This window comes from Amblyomma maculatum, chromosome 1, assembly GCF_055883805.1.
Source record: "Amblyomma maculatum isolate TAMU_Amacu chromosome 1, ASM5588380v1, whole genome shotgun sequence".
Lineage (NCBI taxonomy): Eukaryota > Metazoa > Arthropoda > Arachnida > Ixodida > Ixodidae > Amblyomma > Amblyomma maculatum.
The window spans coordinates 353,923,587-353,943,678 of NC_139344.1; the positions used below are offsets into that span (position 1 = coordinate 353,923,587).

A 20,092-nucleotide genomic window follows, 5' to 3' on the forward strand; every position below is an offset into this window, starting at 1 on the left:
TCTTTTCGTTCTTTCTTGCTCATTGCGCGCTCTTTCTGCTGTCTTCCCTATTCGAACCCTTCCCTTCTCGAAATACTCTCAAAGCATGGTTGACTCAAAGCATGGTTTCCTAAGCAATAACACCGCGGAAGGCCTTCGGGTTACTTTGCAGTCCACAGTCGACCTCGTTGACTACTTATCTGCAAAATGCGGTTTTACATACATTATCACATCGAGACTAAGTCAAGACAGACTAGAACCTCTTGGCCATCGTGCGGCAAATTAATGGCTGCAACGATCATCCCACGCCGGCTCAATTTTTAGTGACAGTTAATGCCCTGGCATTTTACAACTTAGCGAAGCCCCCAAAGACAGGAAATTGTAATGCTGAAATTGTAAATGCCTTGCTTGAAATTAGCCGTACAAGCGAGAAACCTATCCAGCTTCTTTCAAATCCTATGGATGAGCTTGACCGTTTGGTTGACGAGGGAAGGCCCGAGGACGTCGAAGCTACTTAGAATTCGATATCTTCCTTCAGATGACCACAGATCCGTCACTAGGCACAGTTCTAGCCGTCTCATAGCTTATATTGCAGGATATGTCGCTAGAAAGTTCATGAAGAAGTCAAAATGCAGTACTTGCTCCGCTTATCTCATTTCAAGCAAATTGTGCGCGGCACAAAAAGAAGAAAATCAAATTTATCTCAAACTTCGACCACGGAGGTCTTCTTTATCCGTCCGATCGGAGCTTGCAAAGCTCGTGCACACGCTAGAAGAGTCTTTCACGTTTTTTTGTTTTTTTTTTTTTTATAGTTCAAGAAAGATTGACGCAAATAGCATGCGTGAATTTGCTTTGTTTTTGCAAAGCGCAGAGGTTTCCAGGTTTGGTTGCCCTACTCATGACAAAGAAATGACACTTAACATAGTGAAGTTCTACGTCCTCATGCGATTGCGTTTTTATGCCAAGTCGCTAAACCAAGAGCAAACCTCTAAAGCAGAGCAGGTAAAGCACCTAAAGCTGAGGAGGTGTAAGTAATCGTGTTTGAGGACTTCAATCATTCTGCCTTTCTCTTGTATGTTTTCAAATTTAGCAGCATAATTTATTCACGGCCTAGTACAGTTCATTAATATTCTCATATAGTTCTGTACAGTTTTGTACGTTTGTACCATATTCTTGCACTAAGTCGCGATTTTTTTTTCACGTCGTCCATTGTGTGGTTTCGTTCATTGCTATGTGCTCTCATTCATTCATTTCGTTTTGAGTAGGACTGCCAGTTCATGTGTGTTCGCCCACATTTAAATAAAGTCATCAGTAAGCGCTGGCATAATTTCTGTCTTCAAGCAATCTTCGCATATCTCTATTTACATGTGGCGCAAAAAGTACGTTAGCCTAGCCTAAAACACCATTCACTGCGTTTTCAGTACGTGCGAGCGTCGATGAAAGACTTCAGTCTAGCCCGCATAAACCGGTGCATCCAATATTAAAAATTTACATGATCATAGAAATACGTTAGACATTCGTCATTGAACCTCCCGCTAGTGTATATCTTGCCGTTGCTTGTCAGTTCGTCGGCAATCTGTATCTTACATTGCCTGTATTTGTATTGCCGTTCCCTGACGACGGCCGCCTATTTTATAGGGAACTAGTTGTTTTGTTCATGAACATAACCGTTTTAATACATTTAGACAAGCGTGTGGGAGCTAAAGCGCCTTCGGAGTCCGATTGAACTAGCGGTGACGGTTCACCCAGCTGTCTGCTCCGCGCTCACTGCGCTCCTCCTGCACACAGCGCCCTCTCTCCTGTCATCGCTGAAACGACCAGCTCGCCGGCGGCAGACGGCACACTTCTCAATTCTAGAACACTATACCTCATGATTCAAACAGCATTGTTATGCACTGTAGCAGATAATTCCTGCTCACGTGCAGGACAATTAAGAATTTTGTCTGAAAAGGTTGTCTTTTTATACCGTGTTAGATTTTGAACCATGCGCAAGTTGTAGCACAAAACATTAGAAACTGAAAGTGCTATACGAGACTATACCTAGGGCCCCATCCTCATTTCCTAACCTACTGGCCACTGTCAAGCATGTTAAAGCAAGGAGAGATCTTTAATCATTTCAGAAAAGTGGTTACGCATTGTAATCAAAGCTTCCAGTGTGTTTGGAAACTTGCACTACACAGCAACCAATTTGTAATTGCCTAGGGCAGGTTGCATTTTATTCACACAACTTTGCAAGATTACTGTCGGCATTCACTGGCTGCATTGTTAAAGCAAGAGCATGAAATTACAAATTTTATTTCATTGCAGTTCCAGCAACAATTGTGCCTGCTCAAAACTGCTTTCGATCAAAATTTTACACATCCTGCGGGTAAGCAGACATGCTTCAAATACCATCACAATTCTTGTCCATCTTTAAGCTACTAAAGCAGTGTTATAGGCTTCAACCTTCCAAAATGGCTGGCTGCAAGAGATGCCAGTGATCTTGGGACAATACTAACCACCTGGATCTCAAAGTACTTTTCATATTACCTCCGTTGGACCCAGGTGCTCAGCCCAGTACAAGGCTTAACCTAAACCTAAGGCAACTTTACAAAGCTCATTTTGTCAAGATTCTAGAAGCACTACACAGGATCAGAACTGTCATTGGCAGTGTGAACTGCCATGATGTACACATATTAGTAACATGGCTACCTACCGCATCTACCAACACTCCATTAATACACATGCAGTCAGAATAACTTCTGTGAGCTAGAGGTGGAGAAAAGTAGCAACATTCAAGGCTCCAGTCAAGTAAATGGTAAAACAATTTAGCACTTTTATTAAACGATCATGTGGCATAAACACTTGAAGTTTGAGCCTGAATAGATTCCAGTGGCAGAGCCCAGAAAGTTGTCAATTTTTTTTAGAGCAAATGTTGGTTTCTCGTAGTGATGCCATACACCGATCACATTGTGCCGTAGCGAGGGCGACCGTCGGGAACCATTGCTGTTGGTCTGCCTTAGACCATGGCTTCCAGCAATTTTGGGAGCCATGGTTTCCTTGAGACCGAAGTACACGGCAACTTTTGCAGCCGCAACATAGACTCCCATTAACTGGCGCACCTTGTTCAGCTTGTGTGGGCTACCCAAGAGTAGAGAAATTAAGACTGCCCTGTACACAGGGTAGAACACTTTCATGGGACAACAAAGTTGCAGTGCATTATACCTTTACAGTGCAGTCGAAACAATGAGTGAAACACTCACAAGGAGTAAAGAAAACAAACTGGCACGTGGCTCAACTGTACAAGGAGATGGAGTGGTTGCCAACGTTTATTTTTGCTCAGTGCTGGGCCTTGAGCTGAAGACGGCGGTCCCGCTCCTCAGCCACGGTCAGCTTGATGCCCTTGCCACGAGGCAACGAGATGTAGGGCTTTGTGCTCTTGCCTATCACGAAGATGTAGTTCAACCTATGAAGGAGAGACCAAGGTGACAGGTCAATGACACTGCGTAGCCACACTAGGGTTGTCAGTGCCAAACTACTAATAGCTGTAGGCCCAACCATGCTCAGTAAGACCAATCATGTGATCAGAGTGAGTCACAGAAAATGACAATGTTCTCCTCATAGCATGGGGCATCCAGGCACAGAAAGCTGTTCTTGCATTTCCAGTTCCTTCATGGCACATTACTTCCCCTACAAAAAGATAAGTTGGGATGCTCCCTCACTGAAAGACAGACTGCCACAGGGACTATGGCCTGATAAAGATGGCAAAATACCAGAGAATGCTGCAAACACTGGTGCACTCATGTGCCAGCCTCTAAACTTGAGCATTAAAAATGGCATCGCAGCCTACCTGGTGGCAAATGAGTGTCCCTGGGCATCCTTGACGTGAACAATGTCGAACGACCCTGGGTGTCGCTCCCGGGAGGTGATGATACCCACACGGCCCAAGTTGTGGCCACCAGTCACCATGCACATGTTCCCTGCAAAGAGGTTGTCCCTCCTTCGTCAACTACCCAGAGTACAGGGCCGTCATGTACAATGCATCCACACCCGAGCTCCTGGATGGCTTGAGCACACTCCACCACTTCCAAACATACGTGTAATCCAAAAGCTGAATACCCCAGAAATGAATAACTGGCACATGCAATTCAGCAATCCAAGCTTTCCAACAAACAATGTTGGCTTCACATGGTGATGCTCTACACCGATCACACAAGTGCCGTAGTGAGAGCGACCGTCGGAAGTCTTCAATATAGGTCGGCTTTTGACCACAGCTCACAGACAATGTGGTAGCCACGGCTTCGATTCCGACCAAGAATCATCCTACTTTCAGAACTCGTAGGTTTCACCTAAAGCAATAACATTTGTAAATCTAATTTCTGCCCAAGCTTATTTTCAATTAGATGTTCTCAGACTTCCTGCACATATTACTGCTCGCCCAACACTTTACGTTATACTTGTTTTCCTAATAATTTTCATGCTCATAGTACAGCAAGCAGCTCCAATTTATTCAACTGCACATCCCATGACCACACTGGTAAAGTTAACTCATGGCATCAATGTTGAGCTCTGAACAGTCAAAGTTATTGCCAAAGGCTAATAAATAAACACTTTACTGCACATTAGTACAAGATATGTTTCTTCACCACCCTAGATATCTGCAAGATGAAAAACTACTTCAAGCAATGCAACTATGTTCCTGATGCCAAACAGCCATTACCATCAATCTAAGGGAATTGCCGCTCGCCACGTTCTCGTGTATGCCCTACAAGATACAGTAAAACCTTGTTAATCCAAAGTGATTGAGACAGCAAAAGCATTCGGGTTAAACACAGAAAAAAATTTAGTTCTGGGGTAAAATTCCACTGAGAGAAGCAGCGTATGCCCCTGCTTCATACTGCTGTCACACAGTATGGCTGTGTAATTTTGGATTTAGTGTCACTTGCACACTTCCAGGATTACTACCAGAAGTTGCTTTCTGGTACCTGCCGCTCGTCCAAGTGACGAACTAGCCGGGTGAAAAGCACATGTTTGATGCCTGGAGCTCCATGTGTCCGATAGAGAATAGGCATAGTCATGTAGCTTACGCTACTAACCACCCAACCAAAGCTACTAGTACACCCAAAGTATCTTTGCTGAATATTGAATGTTTATTTTTTTTTTTTAAAGAAAGGCTGGCTTTAAGTGACATTACTTACATCCTAGCTCCGCAGTTGGTTTGCAATCAAATTAGCATCTGGCATTCTTGCACAGCACCGCAGGTCTTGGAATTAACTGCACTGTTGCAGGTGACCGTTCCAAGTTGTAAAACTTACACTAAAAACTAAGCCCGCAGCATTACAAATCAAGAGGTTTCACTTTATGTCACACCCCCAGCAGATTGATTAGCCAGCTGCAGCCCCACTTACCGGAGTCAAACTTGATGTAGTCGTCAATCTTGCCAGTGGCCAGATCGACCTTGACAGTGTCGTTGACCTTGATGAGGGGGTCTGGGTAGCGGATGGTGCGCGCATCATGGGTGGTGAGGAAGGGCACACCTTTGGGCCCCACCTGGACCCGCTTGACACGGCACAGCTTGTACTTGGCCTCCTCGGGTGTGATGCGGTGCAGCGTGAAGCGCCCCTTCACGTCATACAGCAGCCGGAAGAACTCGCCCGTCTTCTCAATCGTAACGACGTCTGCGCAAAGGGTCCCGTCCCGGTGTTCAAGCTGCCAACGTCACACAACGAATGCCACCACACAGAGGCATTTGCAAAATCTCATACCTCACAATAAAAAAGAGGTACAAACAAAGAAACAATTCTAGGACACCCCATCTGATTAGCATTTAGCAACCTACCAGGATGATGCAAGTTTCTGAAAAATATCGAAACAAGTTGCAGTCTTTGAAGCACGAACACTGCCAAAGGCAAGTCAGCTTTTAAAGCTCCTTGTAAGCCATGCCTAAACACTAACAATGTTCCCAAATGAATTAACAAAATTTAGTGCTAAACTTAGTCTGCTGACAACAGATCTATGCTCTGGAAGCCTACAGCAAATGCTGCCACAGGTACAAACAATCTCTCTAAGGTATACAGAGTACAATTTCCCTAACATGGAAGGTTGGGGTGACCCATCAGCCCAGTAAAACAGCTATATTGGGAGTTTTGGCACTTATCTGCCCTTTCCTCCTCCCGTTGATAACCTATCAGTGGTTTCAGTCATTTCCAGGACAGTTAGAGCCATTGAGTGAGAAAGGGACTATTATCGATTTTAGTTTTTCCTACACTTCTGAAAAATGAGGCCTTAATTGTCCACAGATACCTGAAACGCAAAGTTTTGGAGAAGCGCTACAGGTACAGCTTCATCGCGTGTGTTGTGCAGTCCTTGTGTTTCGCTAGCACTTTACAAAACTTTGCAATTATGTACCAACTAGCCCATACAGTAGCTCTTTAGATATCATTAAAGTCCAACTGGGGCTAATGCTTGAGGCATTCCTGAATGTTCCCACTGCAGCCAACGCCTGAGGCAATTCGCACAGCCTCTGGCAATGGACAGCCTACGGGCATATGTGCACTTTAGGCAAACTTGTTGGACCCCAGAATGGCAGAAGCAGCCTATCAGGGGCTTTGGATGGTGCCATTGCATGAGGTGTCACTTTTCTTTCAAATATCAACCCTTGCCGAAACAATAGAATGAAAAATATTGTCGGCACTGGGACCATAACCTGGTTAATGAAATGATGCCACGCAACACCTCAAGAGCAATATCAACAAGATGACATCCCCACTTGCAATTTCACTTGGGACACACTCACATACTAACTTTCTACATTCTTGTGTTCAGTCATTTGATACGAATTCATCACGTGAACTTATTTGCAAGCAAATTTCTGAAAACATCATCTTTCTGCTACTCTTGTTCCATCTACTCGAATTTTTTTTTTTTTAAGAGAAGGCAACAAGATACGGTGGCCAAAGCAGTGGTCCCACCCTTTTGATATATTTCAGCAGTACTGTGGCTAATGGCGATTATGCTGACTGAAGCGACACGCCATGTCCATTAAGCTGGCTCATGACCACTGTACAGAAAGCGGATTTTTCCTGAACCTTTTCTTTGGTAAGATCAATTTCTTGGATAGTGTGAGATATGAAAAACCACACATGCAATTACCCCTAAAGGCAGCTGGCATTTTATTTTGAGGCCTGAATTCTTGCACAAGTGTAGCAAACTTCTGCTGTCTGGGGAGCTTTCCTATAGCTGCGACAGCTCCAGCCACATTGGCATTAGTTCAAAGCACTGAGTGCTTACTGAAATAATGTTTGAAACAATTATCGAGCAAAATTCAGGAGTCGTTATAGAGATTCTAGGAGGTTCTCTGGCACGTGTACGGCAAGTTCCACCTCAGTGTGCTTACCCATAAATCCAGCGGGGTAGTTGGTGTCAGTGCGGACCTTGCCATCCACCTTGATGAGGCGCTGCTTGACAATCTTCTTCACCTCGGCACCAGTGAGGGCATACTTGAGTCGGTTCCTCAGCATGATGATGAGCGGCAAGGACTCCCGCAGCTTGTGGGGTCCAGTGCTGGGCCGGGGAGCCTATTGCCCGGGAAATGCAAACATCTGCTTTAGAGGTGGCATTGAAACAGATTTTGCAAACGGCAATCATGCCCATCTAACACAACCTCACGAATGTAGGAACTGGACCATAAGTATCAGCTTTGCACATAGTCAACCTTGCCGTTATCCTTGATGCCAGTGTATACGTTCATTGCTCATATGCCGGTGACGGGATTAGTGCAATTACGCTGGCAATAATTAGACTAAGTCGACTGCCAAGGAGGAGGAGGAATCAGACACCTTGTAATGACACTAGGGGTCTCCTTAAACTTTTTTCTAAAAGACTTTTGCGATGCGGCGAGCATCCTTGTTGACAAAGACCACCTTGGCTTAAGAAAGTAGCCAAGGAGTTCAGCCGTGTATGACAGTGGTTATGAGCCTAGTGAACGTCGCACCACGATACTGGTGCCGCAGGCTAGCTTCAAAGCGTCATATCGCGACACTGTACTTACAATACAGCTGAATAATGATGACACAGGTGCACAACGTATTCGTTGCAGAGCCTAGATGGTACGTGTACTGTATTCTCAAATACTTGGAACATGCAGCACCCGGCAGACAACTGTTCGTCATGGTGCAAGAAGCAGGCATTACAAAAAGCATGGCATAACGGAAGCCACATGCTCGACCTCTCTGCTGTTCGTTTTGATTTTGTTTTTACGGTAATACAGACACTAACACATGTTACTAGCGGCAAACTGACAGGGCTACTTACAAATACTCCACCGAGCTTGTCCAGCATCCATGACTTCGGAGCGTTTAAACGCTTGAGGTGCTTCTTAGGTCCCCGCGCCTGTAACAGAGAAAACCATCATCAGGCAGAGAAAAAAAACGGTGCATCAAAAGAACCGGCATCAGTGCATAACGCGATCACCCCCATTGAGAGACCCTACTGACAATGTAAATTTATGAGCTAATTACGTAAGGTATACAAAATAAACAATACGAAGGGCAAGATTTATGCCTTTTCTTACTTATAAATTTCAAAACTTCCCTTTAAAGCAGAGCGAGTCTTCGATTACTGGAGATGAAAAACAAGCACCACTTACCATCCTAGAAGGCAGCCATGAAAGAGAGCGTTCCCATCAGGCATTGAAGCAACCAGCTCGTGCTTTCGACGAGGGTGGTCCCTCATTGGCGTAAAAATAAAACGCCAACATTAAATACAAAATAAACATGTCGATAAGCAATTATTGTATTTTAAAAAATTATTTTTAATAAAGTAGTATGGCCCTGTTTTATTATCTGCAAATTTATTGAAACTCAGTTTTCTTTTTCTGCGAGCCTTTACTGTTTTCTGCGCCACCTCCTGGCAGTTCTGGCTAGGCTTATCCTTTCTGTATTTTACACGTGTGAGGCGAAGTCCTTTGCCGCGCGTGTCCGTTAAAAAGCATGCCACCCAAGGGAAAGAAACCGCCTGCAGCCCCAGCAAAGGCTGAAAAGCCTGAGGAGAAGAAGAAACCCGCCGCTGCAGCCGCTCCAGCCAAGAAACCTGCTGCTCCGGCGGCCGCGAAACCTGCCAGCAAGCCCGCAAAGCCTGCTGACAAAAAGCCGGGCGCCGACAAGAAACAGTCGGCAAAGAAGAAGGATGCCGCAGGCCAGGCGAAGGCGCGCGTCAAGGCGATGGCAGCGCGCAAGAAGGTCGTGAAGGGAGTGCACGGCACGCGCACGAAGAAGATCCGCACGTCGGTAAAGTTCCGGCGGCCCAAGACGCTGTCGCTGCCCCGCAACCCGAAGTACCCGCGCCGAAGCGTGCCTACCAGGACAAGGCTCGACCAGTTTTCCATCATCAAGCACCCTCTGACGACCGAATCGGCCATGAAGAAGATTGAAGACAACAACACGCTCGTGTTCATCGTCCACCTACGTGCTAACAAGCACCAGATCAAGACGGCCGTGAAGAAGTTGTACGACATCGACGTCGCCAACGTGAACACACTCATCCGGCCCGACGGACAGAAGAAGGCGTACGTCAGGTTGGCACCCGACTACGATGCACTCGATGTGGCCAACAAGATCGGCATCATATAAACTGTGGGTCACTTTGGAATAAAGCGGCTGTTGGTGGCAAACTTGTGTTCCATGTGAGCTCATCACGTAAGTGCAGCGCCAGCGTTCCGAGAGCCTGGCAGCTCAGCATTCTGTGACTTCTAATTTTTTTGCGTAAACCGTAGTTCCGTAGTCATGAAATCTCAGTACTCACATTCGTGCATTGAGGCAGTCGCTGTCGTACTTGGTCAGCACGTGTTTTTCATGTGCGTCTGTCGACCGCTCTCCGCATGCTTTCTTTTCCTAAAAAGCCAGACATTCGATTTCACTGTCAACCGTCGCTTCGGGCCTGTGTAGAAATGTTAACTTTCCATGCTACTTTAACTCAGTTTTAGTTTATTACACCACTGAGCTACGGTCACAAGCGCACCCACGCAGCAGTCTGATCATTTGCTGAGAATACTTGTAAGTTGGTTGGGGCTAGTAACTGCCGTGAGGACAACATTCAGAGGTTCTTTAGATGCATATTAAAGCAAGCGCAGGATTCTGCAGACTTGCACCTCTTGCGATGCCTTCATCCGCAAATGTCGGTGCACCACATGACACTAATGACTCGGCAGTTAGAGCACATGGCTAAAAAAAAAAGGCGTTAGTTGCCTAATTTTGGTGAATTTGAATCTTTGAAAATTATTTAGCCAGACAATGGAACCCGTTTTCTGGTGTAGTTTTATGAACACATTTTGCGGACTAATGGTATCCTCGAAAGCATGGTTTTATCCAAGGGAAGAGAAGTCAGTCTATTAAGTCAAGTCTGGACTGCAGAAAGGCTGAGGTGGTATTATCACAAAGCGCCTTGCCAGAATCTACTGTGCAGATAGTGATTTGCAACTTGGTGCATTGTCATAGTGCGTAATCCTGGTATTTGCGTTCTCCCTTCAGCACAACATAGACCCTCAGCCCTTAGTTGCTTGAATATTCTGCTTAACGTTGACAGTTCACTGTTTGCCCGGCAAGTATGCCCTCGCTGTTAACTACAGGCATAGAGTTGAAAATAGATTGAAGGTTTTTTTGAGGCAAGGAGAAACACTGCTATGCCATTATTCTCGGAGTGGAGTCATGTTAGAAAAGCCACATATATCTGGAAAGAATGCAGCTCAATGGTTTGGCTGCTTGGGTATTGTTCCAGAGTACCAAAGTTTGAATCCTGGCCATTGTGGCTGTGTTTAGAAACAATTGAGGTGAACTGCAAATGGTGCTTTCGTGCTGTACAATGTCAGCACACTTTAAAAACGCCAGGTGGTATAAATTAATCCAGAGCACACCACCACAGCACCTTTCACAGCCTGAACTACATTTGAACAATGTAATGAAGTTAGTGCAAATAATTAAAAGAAGAGGAGCCTCATAGGTGCCAATTGACTAACATTGCTACCAACTGTTACTTTTTCTTATTCCTCATCAAGTAGTCTTGCCTGCTTAATAGTTTGCGACACTGACTAGCTTGGCAGTGCACCCTGCTAAACCACATGTAACATTACACGCCATACATCTTTACCAAACACCCCACCCCTTCAAAAAAAAAAATAAAAAATCAGCAAAGTTGCCTGCAGCAACTGCAATCCAGAACGAGCTCTTGTGGGATTTGATTTAAAACGATAGTTATTTGTCCAGTTTCACATTTGTCAGAGTCTTCAAAGGGAAGATGGATACTATTGTAGCTTAATTTTACTTCGTTTTGGTTTCCGCATTTTTCTCATCACTTACATGTTGATCGGGCATAACAGGCCATTCGCTTTTGCCACATTTTCCTCATATTAGCTTGTTCACGGACACATTGCATGTTACTTGCCCTGGATGTCTTGCCTTTAACTTCGTGTGCCGCTCGAAAACTGGTGCTTCTGATGTGGCATCTGTCTTGCAGGCTTAAGGCATGAGACTGTTGATTTATATGCTGCCTTAAAATTCTTGATGACACAAAAAAAACAACTGCTCGCTCCACTGGTCCACACAGCTAAGAGTGAGCGGCAGCTGAGCTGTGGCGTATATTTAGAACCCCCCACAACCCTCAAGCTTCCCTGCTTGGCGACACCACCCTGCACCCCCATCCTCTTGGTAACAGACACTGTATCCTGTTCACCCACAACATGCTTGCATCATGTATGTTTCAGTGCTTTTTACAGCGTTTCAGCAGCGCAATGTGCATTTGTCATGCATTGCACTTAGTAACGTGTGTCAATATTTTTAGGTATGCTGACCAACTCTGCACCAACACATCAACCTGCACTGCTCTTGGCAGTACTGACACATGGAATATGAGGGCTCAGGCTGGCATTAAACCTAGTAGCAGTGCTCAGCAGTTAAATATCACCATTACTGAGAGCCACCATGAGGAGAACAAGTGGCATGCAATCAGTGTGTTGCACTTAATATGCCATCAGCTGCCATGAGTGAATTCAGACATAAGCCAGCAGGTGCACTCTTGAGTGCATTAGTTCTGCTTAACATGCACGAGTGCAGCCAAAGTGTAAATGGATCCTAGTATGTGTGCCCGTGCGACTGGCATTGAACATTCGTGACTGGACGCAAATCCCTCAAGTACTTTCAGCATCGGATGAATTTCTAGCAGAGAAACCTGCAATTTTTAGCTAACGCACAGCAGAGCACTGTAAAGCATTAAATGCTGTACCATGAAACATCTTCCAGAAACTGCATTGAAGCTGACATTGAAAGTGAAAGTAATGCTGCAGTCCTGACCAGGCATTCTTTAGCATTTCAAGCTGGATTTCAACCGTTGCTAGTCAGTGCAGGCATCTATGCTCCTACAGAGAGCCAATCCAGATACCTTGCATAGCGGTGTTCAAAGTATGCCTGCCAATTTGCTGCAGTTTCATTCACATCAGTAGACTGTTCACACTATTATAGAAATCTTTGCAAATTCAAAAACATCTTTAATTGCCTTGGTATTAGAGACAACTGACATCGTTAGTGATGTCATTTTGTGACTCCTGCATTCTCTTTCGGAATATTGGAGCACTCAGACTTGTTCACAATACCCAAGATGGCATTGCATTAAAAAAATATCAAAGCAAGCAGATTCAGACTGCTTTTTCTGTTGTGTTGTGACGATTCACCGCATAACATTGTCATCACTAACAATGCCAGTAATGCAGCCACCCATAGGTTCATAATAAACACTGATGATGCCTATGGAGGTGCATGTGACAGCACTGGGACTGGGGTGCATGGCAAACACGAACGTGGTAGAAACAAACCACCTGGAAGCCGGTTTCGAGACTAGGCCTGGAAAACATTTTTATCCGTTATTAATGACCTGATCCAGTGTGTTGGGATCCCCCATCACTATCAGTCTGGCAGTATCTTGAAACTTGCATTCCTGCATTGCAACCATTTAATATATCCGTTTTGTAACCTGCACAAAAGGACCCATTGTATAACCCGTAATTGCAGTCTCGCATCACCATCACTAATGTGCTTAATAAGCTCCATGGCCTATACAGTGCCCAACTTGCACATGACCCAAATAAGGAGGGGCTTGTGAATACACTTGCTTGGCATCTGGAGCCACATCCTATAGAATCAATTATCCATTTAAGGTCATATGTTCTGACATTGGTTGCTGCTCTTGGGGGACAAAGCCACTGTTTTCACTCTGTTCATAGTTGGAATGTGACCAAAACATTGGTGGTGAAAGTGTTCTCTTGGCCTTCAACATGCTGATAAGTTATTCTGCTGCTTAGAAAGGGCAGCGCAGCATATACTGCTCTGACAGTTGCACGCCTGTCAAAGAACTGCAGGTCTTTCTAGATATCATTAATGGGCACCTGGAGATAGGCTGTAGAAGGCATGTTGAGTTCATTGCTGTTGGAGGTAAAGAAAAGTGAGCTTTCTCTTTCGCTGAACTAATATAGCACAAGGTTCCACAGAGAGTAGAACCACATTTTCCCTTGACACCTGCATCACGGCAGGTGGGCATTTATTTTCGCAGTCTTCGTGTGCACTGGCTCCCCAGCCAAGCGCTCGTTGCTCTGAAATACTTTATTAAATAACGTGGGTGGCAAAGACTACAGTGCAAGTCTTCATTCCCTGACTTCAGCGCCTAAAATCTTGTCCTTGCTGAAAACTAAAATGTAACATAAAAAAAAGAAAAGTAAGGCGCACGTGAGCTTTGTACTTCTAAAGCTTCCCGACTAACTGCTTCTTATTCTTCTGCCACTTCGCTCGTGGATGTGGTGGCGGCCTCAGTTTCTCCTGAAAATAAACAAAATATATATACAATTAAATCTCGTTACAAGAGACGCTCATTTATAAGAGACATTTTAAAATCGTTTGGTTGGTTTTCCTATGTCTGCCATGTTAACAACATTGCATACAAGAGACACTCGGTTACTAAGAACAACTTTTTTCAGGTCCCTGGAGTAAATTCTTCACTATTTAGAAGAGACACAACCCAGGTGTGCTCACGCAATGCAGCTGAAGCGTACGAACTCTGGTACATGATGCATTTCAGACTCTCTTAGCTAAATTCTGTTCCATATCAACATCCTTTTTGTTGTATATCTCAGGAACTGAATAGTGCTTCCCCATGATTGGAAAGTCAAAACGACCCCGCTGTTTCAGCCACTGGCATCGCATTACTGTCACCTATGAAGCAAATCAAAATGCATGAATGACATTCAGCGTTTTTAACTCCTTGCTGTTAAAATTTGATTACTAGATGAAAGCTCAGAATCCTGATGTCTTTCTCTTTGTGAACATTGCTTCTTGCAGCACCAAAGTTCTTGTGTTCAAAGCCACCAAAGTTAATTTTTCCTCCAATCTCCACACCCTACTTTCAACCAATGGACAAAGGCATTATGCACTCTGTCAAGTTGCTGTACAAAACAAGGTTGGTAGAACGCCTGTTGCTTGATAGGCAGAAGACTACAATAGTAATTGATGCGAAGTTTGCTGTTCAGGTGATTTCATGTGTCTGGAATGGCCTGAGAAATGAAGCTGTGTATAACCGTTTCAGACAAGCAGGCTTTAAATGGTTGGTTTGGTTCGTGGGGTTTAACGTCCCAAAGCAACTCTGGCTATGAGAGACGCCGTAGTGGAGGACTCCAGAAATTTCGGCTTTAAATGTGGTGACATGATGTAAGAGGGCCCACATATGGATACTGTGGAAAGCTTCTTTGAAGATGAAGCTTGGGCGAGCATCCAAGAGACTGCTGAGGTACCAGAATCTTTTGAGGAATTCGTATTTGCAGATGTGGATCCTGTGTGCTCCTGAAGAGCTTACAGACTGTGCAGTTCTCGCGTAAGTAAATGGCACATGTTCCACAGAGGATGACTATGAGGACATTTTACAGGAAAAGTGCCAGCATCTGAGGGTGACGAGCATGTAAAAGTACTTTGAAGGCATTAGAGCAATAGGAAGGCTTCCAAACTGAAGTGCTTTACCTCCAGAATTTGGAAAGGAATACACTCTGCACTCACAAAAATACATACTAGCTTTCCTGTAAAATTTCCTGTTAATGTGTGTGAATGCGTTTATATGCTGATGTGCAGTAAACTGATCAAAACAGTGATTTTAGAATTTTTGGTTACAAGAGACCTTGCTTACAAGAGACATTTCTTTCGGGTCCCTTGAGTGTCTCTTGTAATGAGATTTTATCAGAAAGGTCAAGCCCATTGCAAGCTACTTCCAGTAAACATTTGCCACTTGTGATGAGACACTACTATGCGACATTTACATTCTGCTTCATTCTTAGCACTACTGCTCTGCCTGTCACTCCCGCACCTCCCGAGATTTCAATGGCAGACAGAATTCATTTGCCAATGAAAAAAAAAAAAAGAAAGCACCACAGACACTGCACATCACAGTGCTACATGCACAGTTTCTTTTATATTTATGGATGCACTATGGTCGGGCCAAAGCCCATGCCAGAAACTTGAAGCTCAAAACTGCCAAAGGCAAAAGAAAATCTCTCGAGACATTCTCATTGCCCCATAGAAGAACGAGTGTGGAGCAGTTTTTCTTGTTCTCCCAGAAAGTGTGCCAGCTTTTATAATACTATAGTTAGTGGCACAAAAATCCACCACAGAGCAAGGAGAAAAAGCTTCCTTGTTCTCTACATATTGAAATTAGCACTGCATAGTTGTGCCTTAACTCTGGTCACGTGCAATATAGGTCCACATACTTCTTATAAGAAAAGCATGAATCCCAAGTGGGTAACCGAGAAAGATTCAGGATTCCACACACCTTGTAACACCACACCTGATGGGTCGAAGCACATCGTTATAGGCCCAGACAGGCAAGCACTGATCACGAGATGATGGCATGAAGAGACGTTATTTGACTAGCAAGTTCTATCGGACAAGGAGATTAAAAAATAAAATTTGTAATTTCACAGCATGTTGCAGAGAGCATGGGTTTGTATACACTGCTCTGCATATTACAGGGCAACATTCTTTAAGTGAAAAATAAAAACTATTTCCAAAAGTTTCATGTGCACAGGTTTGCAGCCCAGTTGACCTTGATGCTCAGACACCAGTACAACCAAACACCCTCATAACGAAATAGTATTGAGCACGAAAATCTGCTCATGATATCCAATATTCGTTCCAAGAGTATGCGCACAAATTCTTGCAAGCAAGTCTGCTAATAAAGCTAAGAAAAGTGCACTCTGATATGGACAACACAAAGGTATGAAAACAGTTTTTCAATCAAAAGTTTGGTATAAACATGAAATCTCGCCATTTGTTCCGACCAAGAGAGCAAAAATGAACACTCAAATAGGGATGTTGCCCCTGTGCAAAAATTTATTTAAAAAATAGAACTATCTTTGGACATGTTGCTGGCCTATGCACTGTTTAGAGCTCACTCCTCTCTTTCCAGTTCTCTGCTATTGTCATTACTTGCATCATCTGCAGGTAATTGCAGATTGACAATTTCTTAGTAGGTCACTTCGGGCGCCATGGCGCCACAACTAAGCTGTCATCGGTAGTTACGAAGTGCTCAAATTTAACGTTAGGAAGCGCCAGCTCATGTGGTGACATGACTAACATGCTTCCAATCATTCTTAACGGCGCCTTTGGAGTGGATGTCTTCAGTTGACACTTAAACCTTCCGCCTCACGTTCATGACTGTCGACACTCTTAACTACCGTCTTTGCCAAAAGTAATCAGGATGCGGGATCAGACACGTTGCGTTTGCTGGAGCTTGATGGCTGTTGTCAGCTCCGAGGGTACAGCAGCTGACGTAACTTTGCACCCTCACTCTCGCTTTTTGGATGACAAAAATCAGGCGCGTATAGTGTGCCGGCAGCATTTTCACGTGCGCTGAACGTGATTGTGCCGAGCAAGGGCGATAAGTATAGCAACTCTGCTATTCGCTCTTTCCGGCAACTGCCCTGAAGATAAGTCATGTTTTTCGCTATGTAAGTACTATACATGTTCGCGTTCTGTACACCGCTGCTGTAGCGTGCTAGCAAAATTGTGCTTTTCAACGTGTAACCTAAAAGGGGTAGCTGAAATTGAAATTTTAATGCGCCTTCTCACAAGTGCCATTTTATGCGGCTCTTGTGTTTGCAAAGCGTGCCAGTCAGCCTCTTGGTAACGCTGTGCATTAATCAATGCAATGATTGATTGCCATAATTTCACACATTTGCTTACGGGTAAAGTTTACCATTTAACGAAACTTTCGTACGCTTAGCCATTAGGCGCGCATGATTATTTTCTCAGTAGGCACAACTCTTTATTTCTATGCAACACTTGTCTCGAAAACCTAGCACATTCATCCTAGAAAAGAATAACCAGAACTCACAGTATCAACTATACCACCTGTTTTTTACAGGCACATTAAACACGCAGAAAAGCGCTATTTTGGTGGTCTGTTTAAGCAGCGGTGTACTAAATGTCAGTACGCATAATCGCATAGTGAAATACGTGACCTATATCCTTTCCAGGGCAGTTGCCGAAGAGAAGAGTAGCATCACTTCTATACTGAACGCCCTCGCGCGGCGCAACCATGCTTTACTAATGTGAAAATGCAGCCCACACGTCATACGCGCGTAACTTTTATCAGCCGAAGTGAGGGTGCCGCAGTTCTGGTTACTATGCACCAACTCACCCCTCAAGCTGTTATTCAGAAGTTAAATCAGTTGCTGCACCCTCGAAGCTGAAGAGCCCCGGCAAGCACCAGCGAACGCAACGCCGCCTCACAACCGCGCGCCTGTTCCTGCAGCCTTCAGAGCAGCCTGGTTATGTTTGGCAAAGATGGTGCAGCTGATGTCCGCGGCAACCTCCACTTTCAGCACCCGTCCTTGACCATCTTCAAAGTGTTGATTTTTGTCACAGTTCAAGTAGGGCGCAGACACGGGTCGGTCGGAGTGATGGCAGCGGCACGCGGTACAGCGAGCAACAGTTTGATCAAGTGCCGATCTTATGCCTGTCAGCCGTTGGTGCTAATTTTTGTTGCAGCCCTAGATGAAACTGCTCGTGAACCTGCGGGCAACCTAAACACACTTCTGCAGAGGGAGATTCAAATGATTGAACTAAGTTTTCCCCCGGCTCATTAATGCATATTTAGCCACGTGATTGCAAAAAACTGCTTCGCTATAACTAGTCGCGCATCAAATTTTTAAGCTTTTGTTATAACTCCCATAGAAATAAAGCGTAGGCTAACCAAACTCATTTTATCTCATAATTAACTAAATCCGTGTTCACTATAACAAGGTTCAACTGTACCCTCATTTTTTTTCCTTTGCCTTACTTCTATTTCTCAAGAGCAGATGCAGCTATGAAGCACAATTTATGAACTGTCTTGGTCTCTAGCCTTTCAAGATGAAGGGTACATATAATAGTGTGCTGAAAGTAGCTACGTAGCTACTAAGTTATACGACAGCCTCACATAGGCAACTCAATGAACTGCTAGCAAGAGATTCAGTGTCTGCTATCAGGAATGCAGGATGTTGCTGAAGCTTCAATTCATGCACAAGCTTCCTCAACGTAAAAAGGGGAAAGGGTCCAAAAATAATGTGGCTGTAAAGCTGCATTAGCTGATGATATAGCTGTTTGGAAATTTTATCTCAATTTACCTTGTGCACCTGCATGTTCGTGGCCAGTTTTTTTGCTTTGTTATATTAATCCAGAAATCATTAAAATTAATAGATTTTATTCACGCTGTAATCGATCATCCCTTCCTGCAATTTGTCCACTTACGCAATTAAGGAACCATTAGTGGTGAAATTTTAAGATATGAACTTTATTCCGTGTTTTCATAGTCTGAGCATTATGGGGCTCACAGTAGCTGTCCAACACACGACTGCATTGTGAAAGGCAGGTAAAAAGTTTGCAAAGAGCACACTCATACCACGCCGAGCAGCTTTCATCTTACTAGAGGGAATGTAGCATGCTGAGCAGTACAATGCAGTTCAACTCCCCTTATTAATTCTGCTCAGAAACAATTATGTTAAGCTTGCACCAAAAGTTCGCAACATACAGCCGCCCTCACACATGTAACGCAGCTGTTGCTAACGTGATATATTTCACCATGGCTGACATCTCATGCTATGCAAAGGGGCACAACAACATTACAACCCAACGACCTTGCTATGCTTTCCAGTACCAGCGCTTATATGCTGCACTTGATTACTTAACTTTGTAACTTTCACCCTGCTAGTCAAGCCGAAGTTGGGGAACACCCTTTAACCTGAGCCGTGCCATCCAGAGTTAGAGTAACATAAAAGTTTCACTGCGAAGCTCACTTGGTTTTGTTAAACGCTCTTCCTGAAATCTGAAGAGTGCCGCTTCTCAGAAGCACCTCAAGACTCTAGTGTGTGTGCCTTCTGTGGAAAAACACTCCTTTTGCAGTACTAGTACAGTTTGACATCTTCAGCCAAAAGGGCCACACACACCTGTGGCAGGGGTGGGACCAAGCTCTTTGACCTTCTGGCTGAGCTCGTTCCTCTCCAGCTGTAGTGCTCGGCACAGCTTCTCCAGCTTGGCCACCCGCTGCTGGGCTGCCTCCAGCTCCTTGTCCCGACTCTGCTTCTGTTTATCAGAAAACCAAGAAAAACAATGAAGAGGCAGCAGTCAGTTGGAACACAAAACCTGAGCACAACAAAGCAGAGGCCTCACACACAGCCGCCTCTCATCAATCCATGGTCTGTCCGTCTCCCATGTTTTCTTCTTGGCATAGCTCGCACTGTGGAAAGCACTACACTGTAATGCCTGATCGAGCCTTTAAGATAGCATGGCGTGCTGCCTTGATGCAGCCTTTTCTTTTTTCATAACATGAGCATGCACTCCTACCCTTTTTTTGCTAGCAGCATTTTTTCTTTGAAGGATGCAATGAACAGAGGGGCTAATGCAGAGATTTCAGTCAGTTCTTTTGCTACCCACAGTAACAAAAACATTTCCGAATTCAATTCAGGGCTGTTTTTGAAGGTAATTTTTTGCAGCGCGATTGAAAATGCCATAAGTTCCAGATGCATTTTCTAATTTTGATCTTTCGACAATATTTTTAGATTTGATCTTCACATCTT

At 44.4% G+C, this 20,092-nt stretch overlaps 3 protein-coding genes across 5 annotated transcripts in view; 1 reads left to right on the top strand and 2 right to left on the bottom strand.

Moving 5' to 3' along the window:
* Positions 1-3,259: 3,259 nt before the first annotated feature.
* RpS4 (ribosomal protein S4) lies at positions 3,260-8,682 on the bottom strand. 2 transcript variants are annotated; one of them, XM_084590717.1, is made up of 6 exons: positions 8,606-8,682; positions 8,272-8,349; positions 7,355-7,535; positions 5,367-5,636; positions 3,809-3,938; positions 3,260-3,424 (listed from the first exon to the last, which is right to left on the bottom strand). In XM_084590717.1, the coding sequence occupies exons 1-6, from the start codon at positions 8,606-8,608 to the stop codon at positions 3,298-3,300; spliced, it is 789 nt and encodes a 262-aa protein (XP_084446843.1). In that variant the 5' UTR covers positions 8,609-8,682; the 3' UTR covers positions 3,260-3,297. The 2 variants fall into 2 exon arrangements, with proteins under 2 accessions (XP_084446843.1, XP_084446853.1); XM_084590727.1 differs by lacking the exon at positions 8,606-8,682.
* A 199-nt stretch (positions 8,683-8,881) lies between these two features.
* Positions 8,882-9,628, top strand: RpL23A (ribosomal protein L23A). The gene has a single exon (XM_084590737.1). It carries the CDS (start codon positions 8,949-8,951, stop codon positions 9,585-9,587), a length of 639 nt encoding a protein of 212 aa, XP_084446863.1. The 5' UTR covers positions 8,882-8,948; the 3' UTR covers positions 9,588-9,628.
* Positions 9,629-13,699: 4,071 nt separating this feature from the next.
* Positions 13,700-20,092, bottom strand: part of LOC146207829 (alpha-taxilin-like) — a 29,133-nt gene continuing 22,740 nt past the window's right edge. For both annotated transcript variants that reach the window (XM_084590675.1, XM_084590667.1), the window contains 2 exons: positions 19,463-19,598; positions 13,700-13,814 (listed from right to left, as the gene is read on the bottom strand). In XM_084590675.1, coding sequence (XP_084446801.1) covers positions 13,765-13,814; positions 19,463-19,598 — 186 coding nt within the window. In that variant the 3' untranslated portion in view covers positions 13,700-13,764. The remainder of the gene's footprint in view (positions 13,815-19,462; positions 19,599-20,092) is intronic.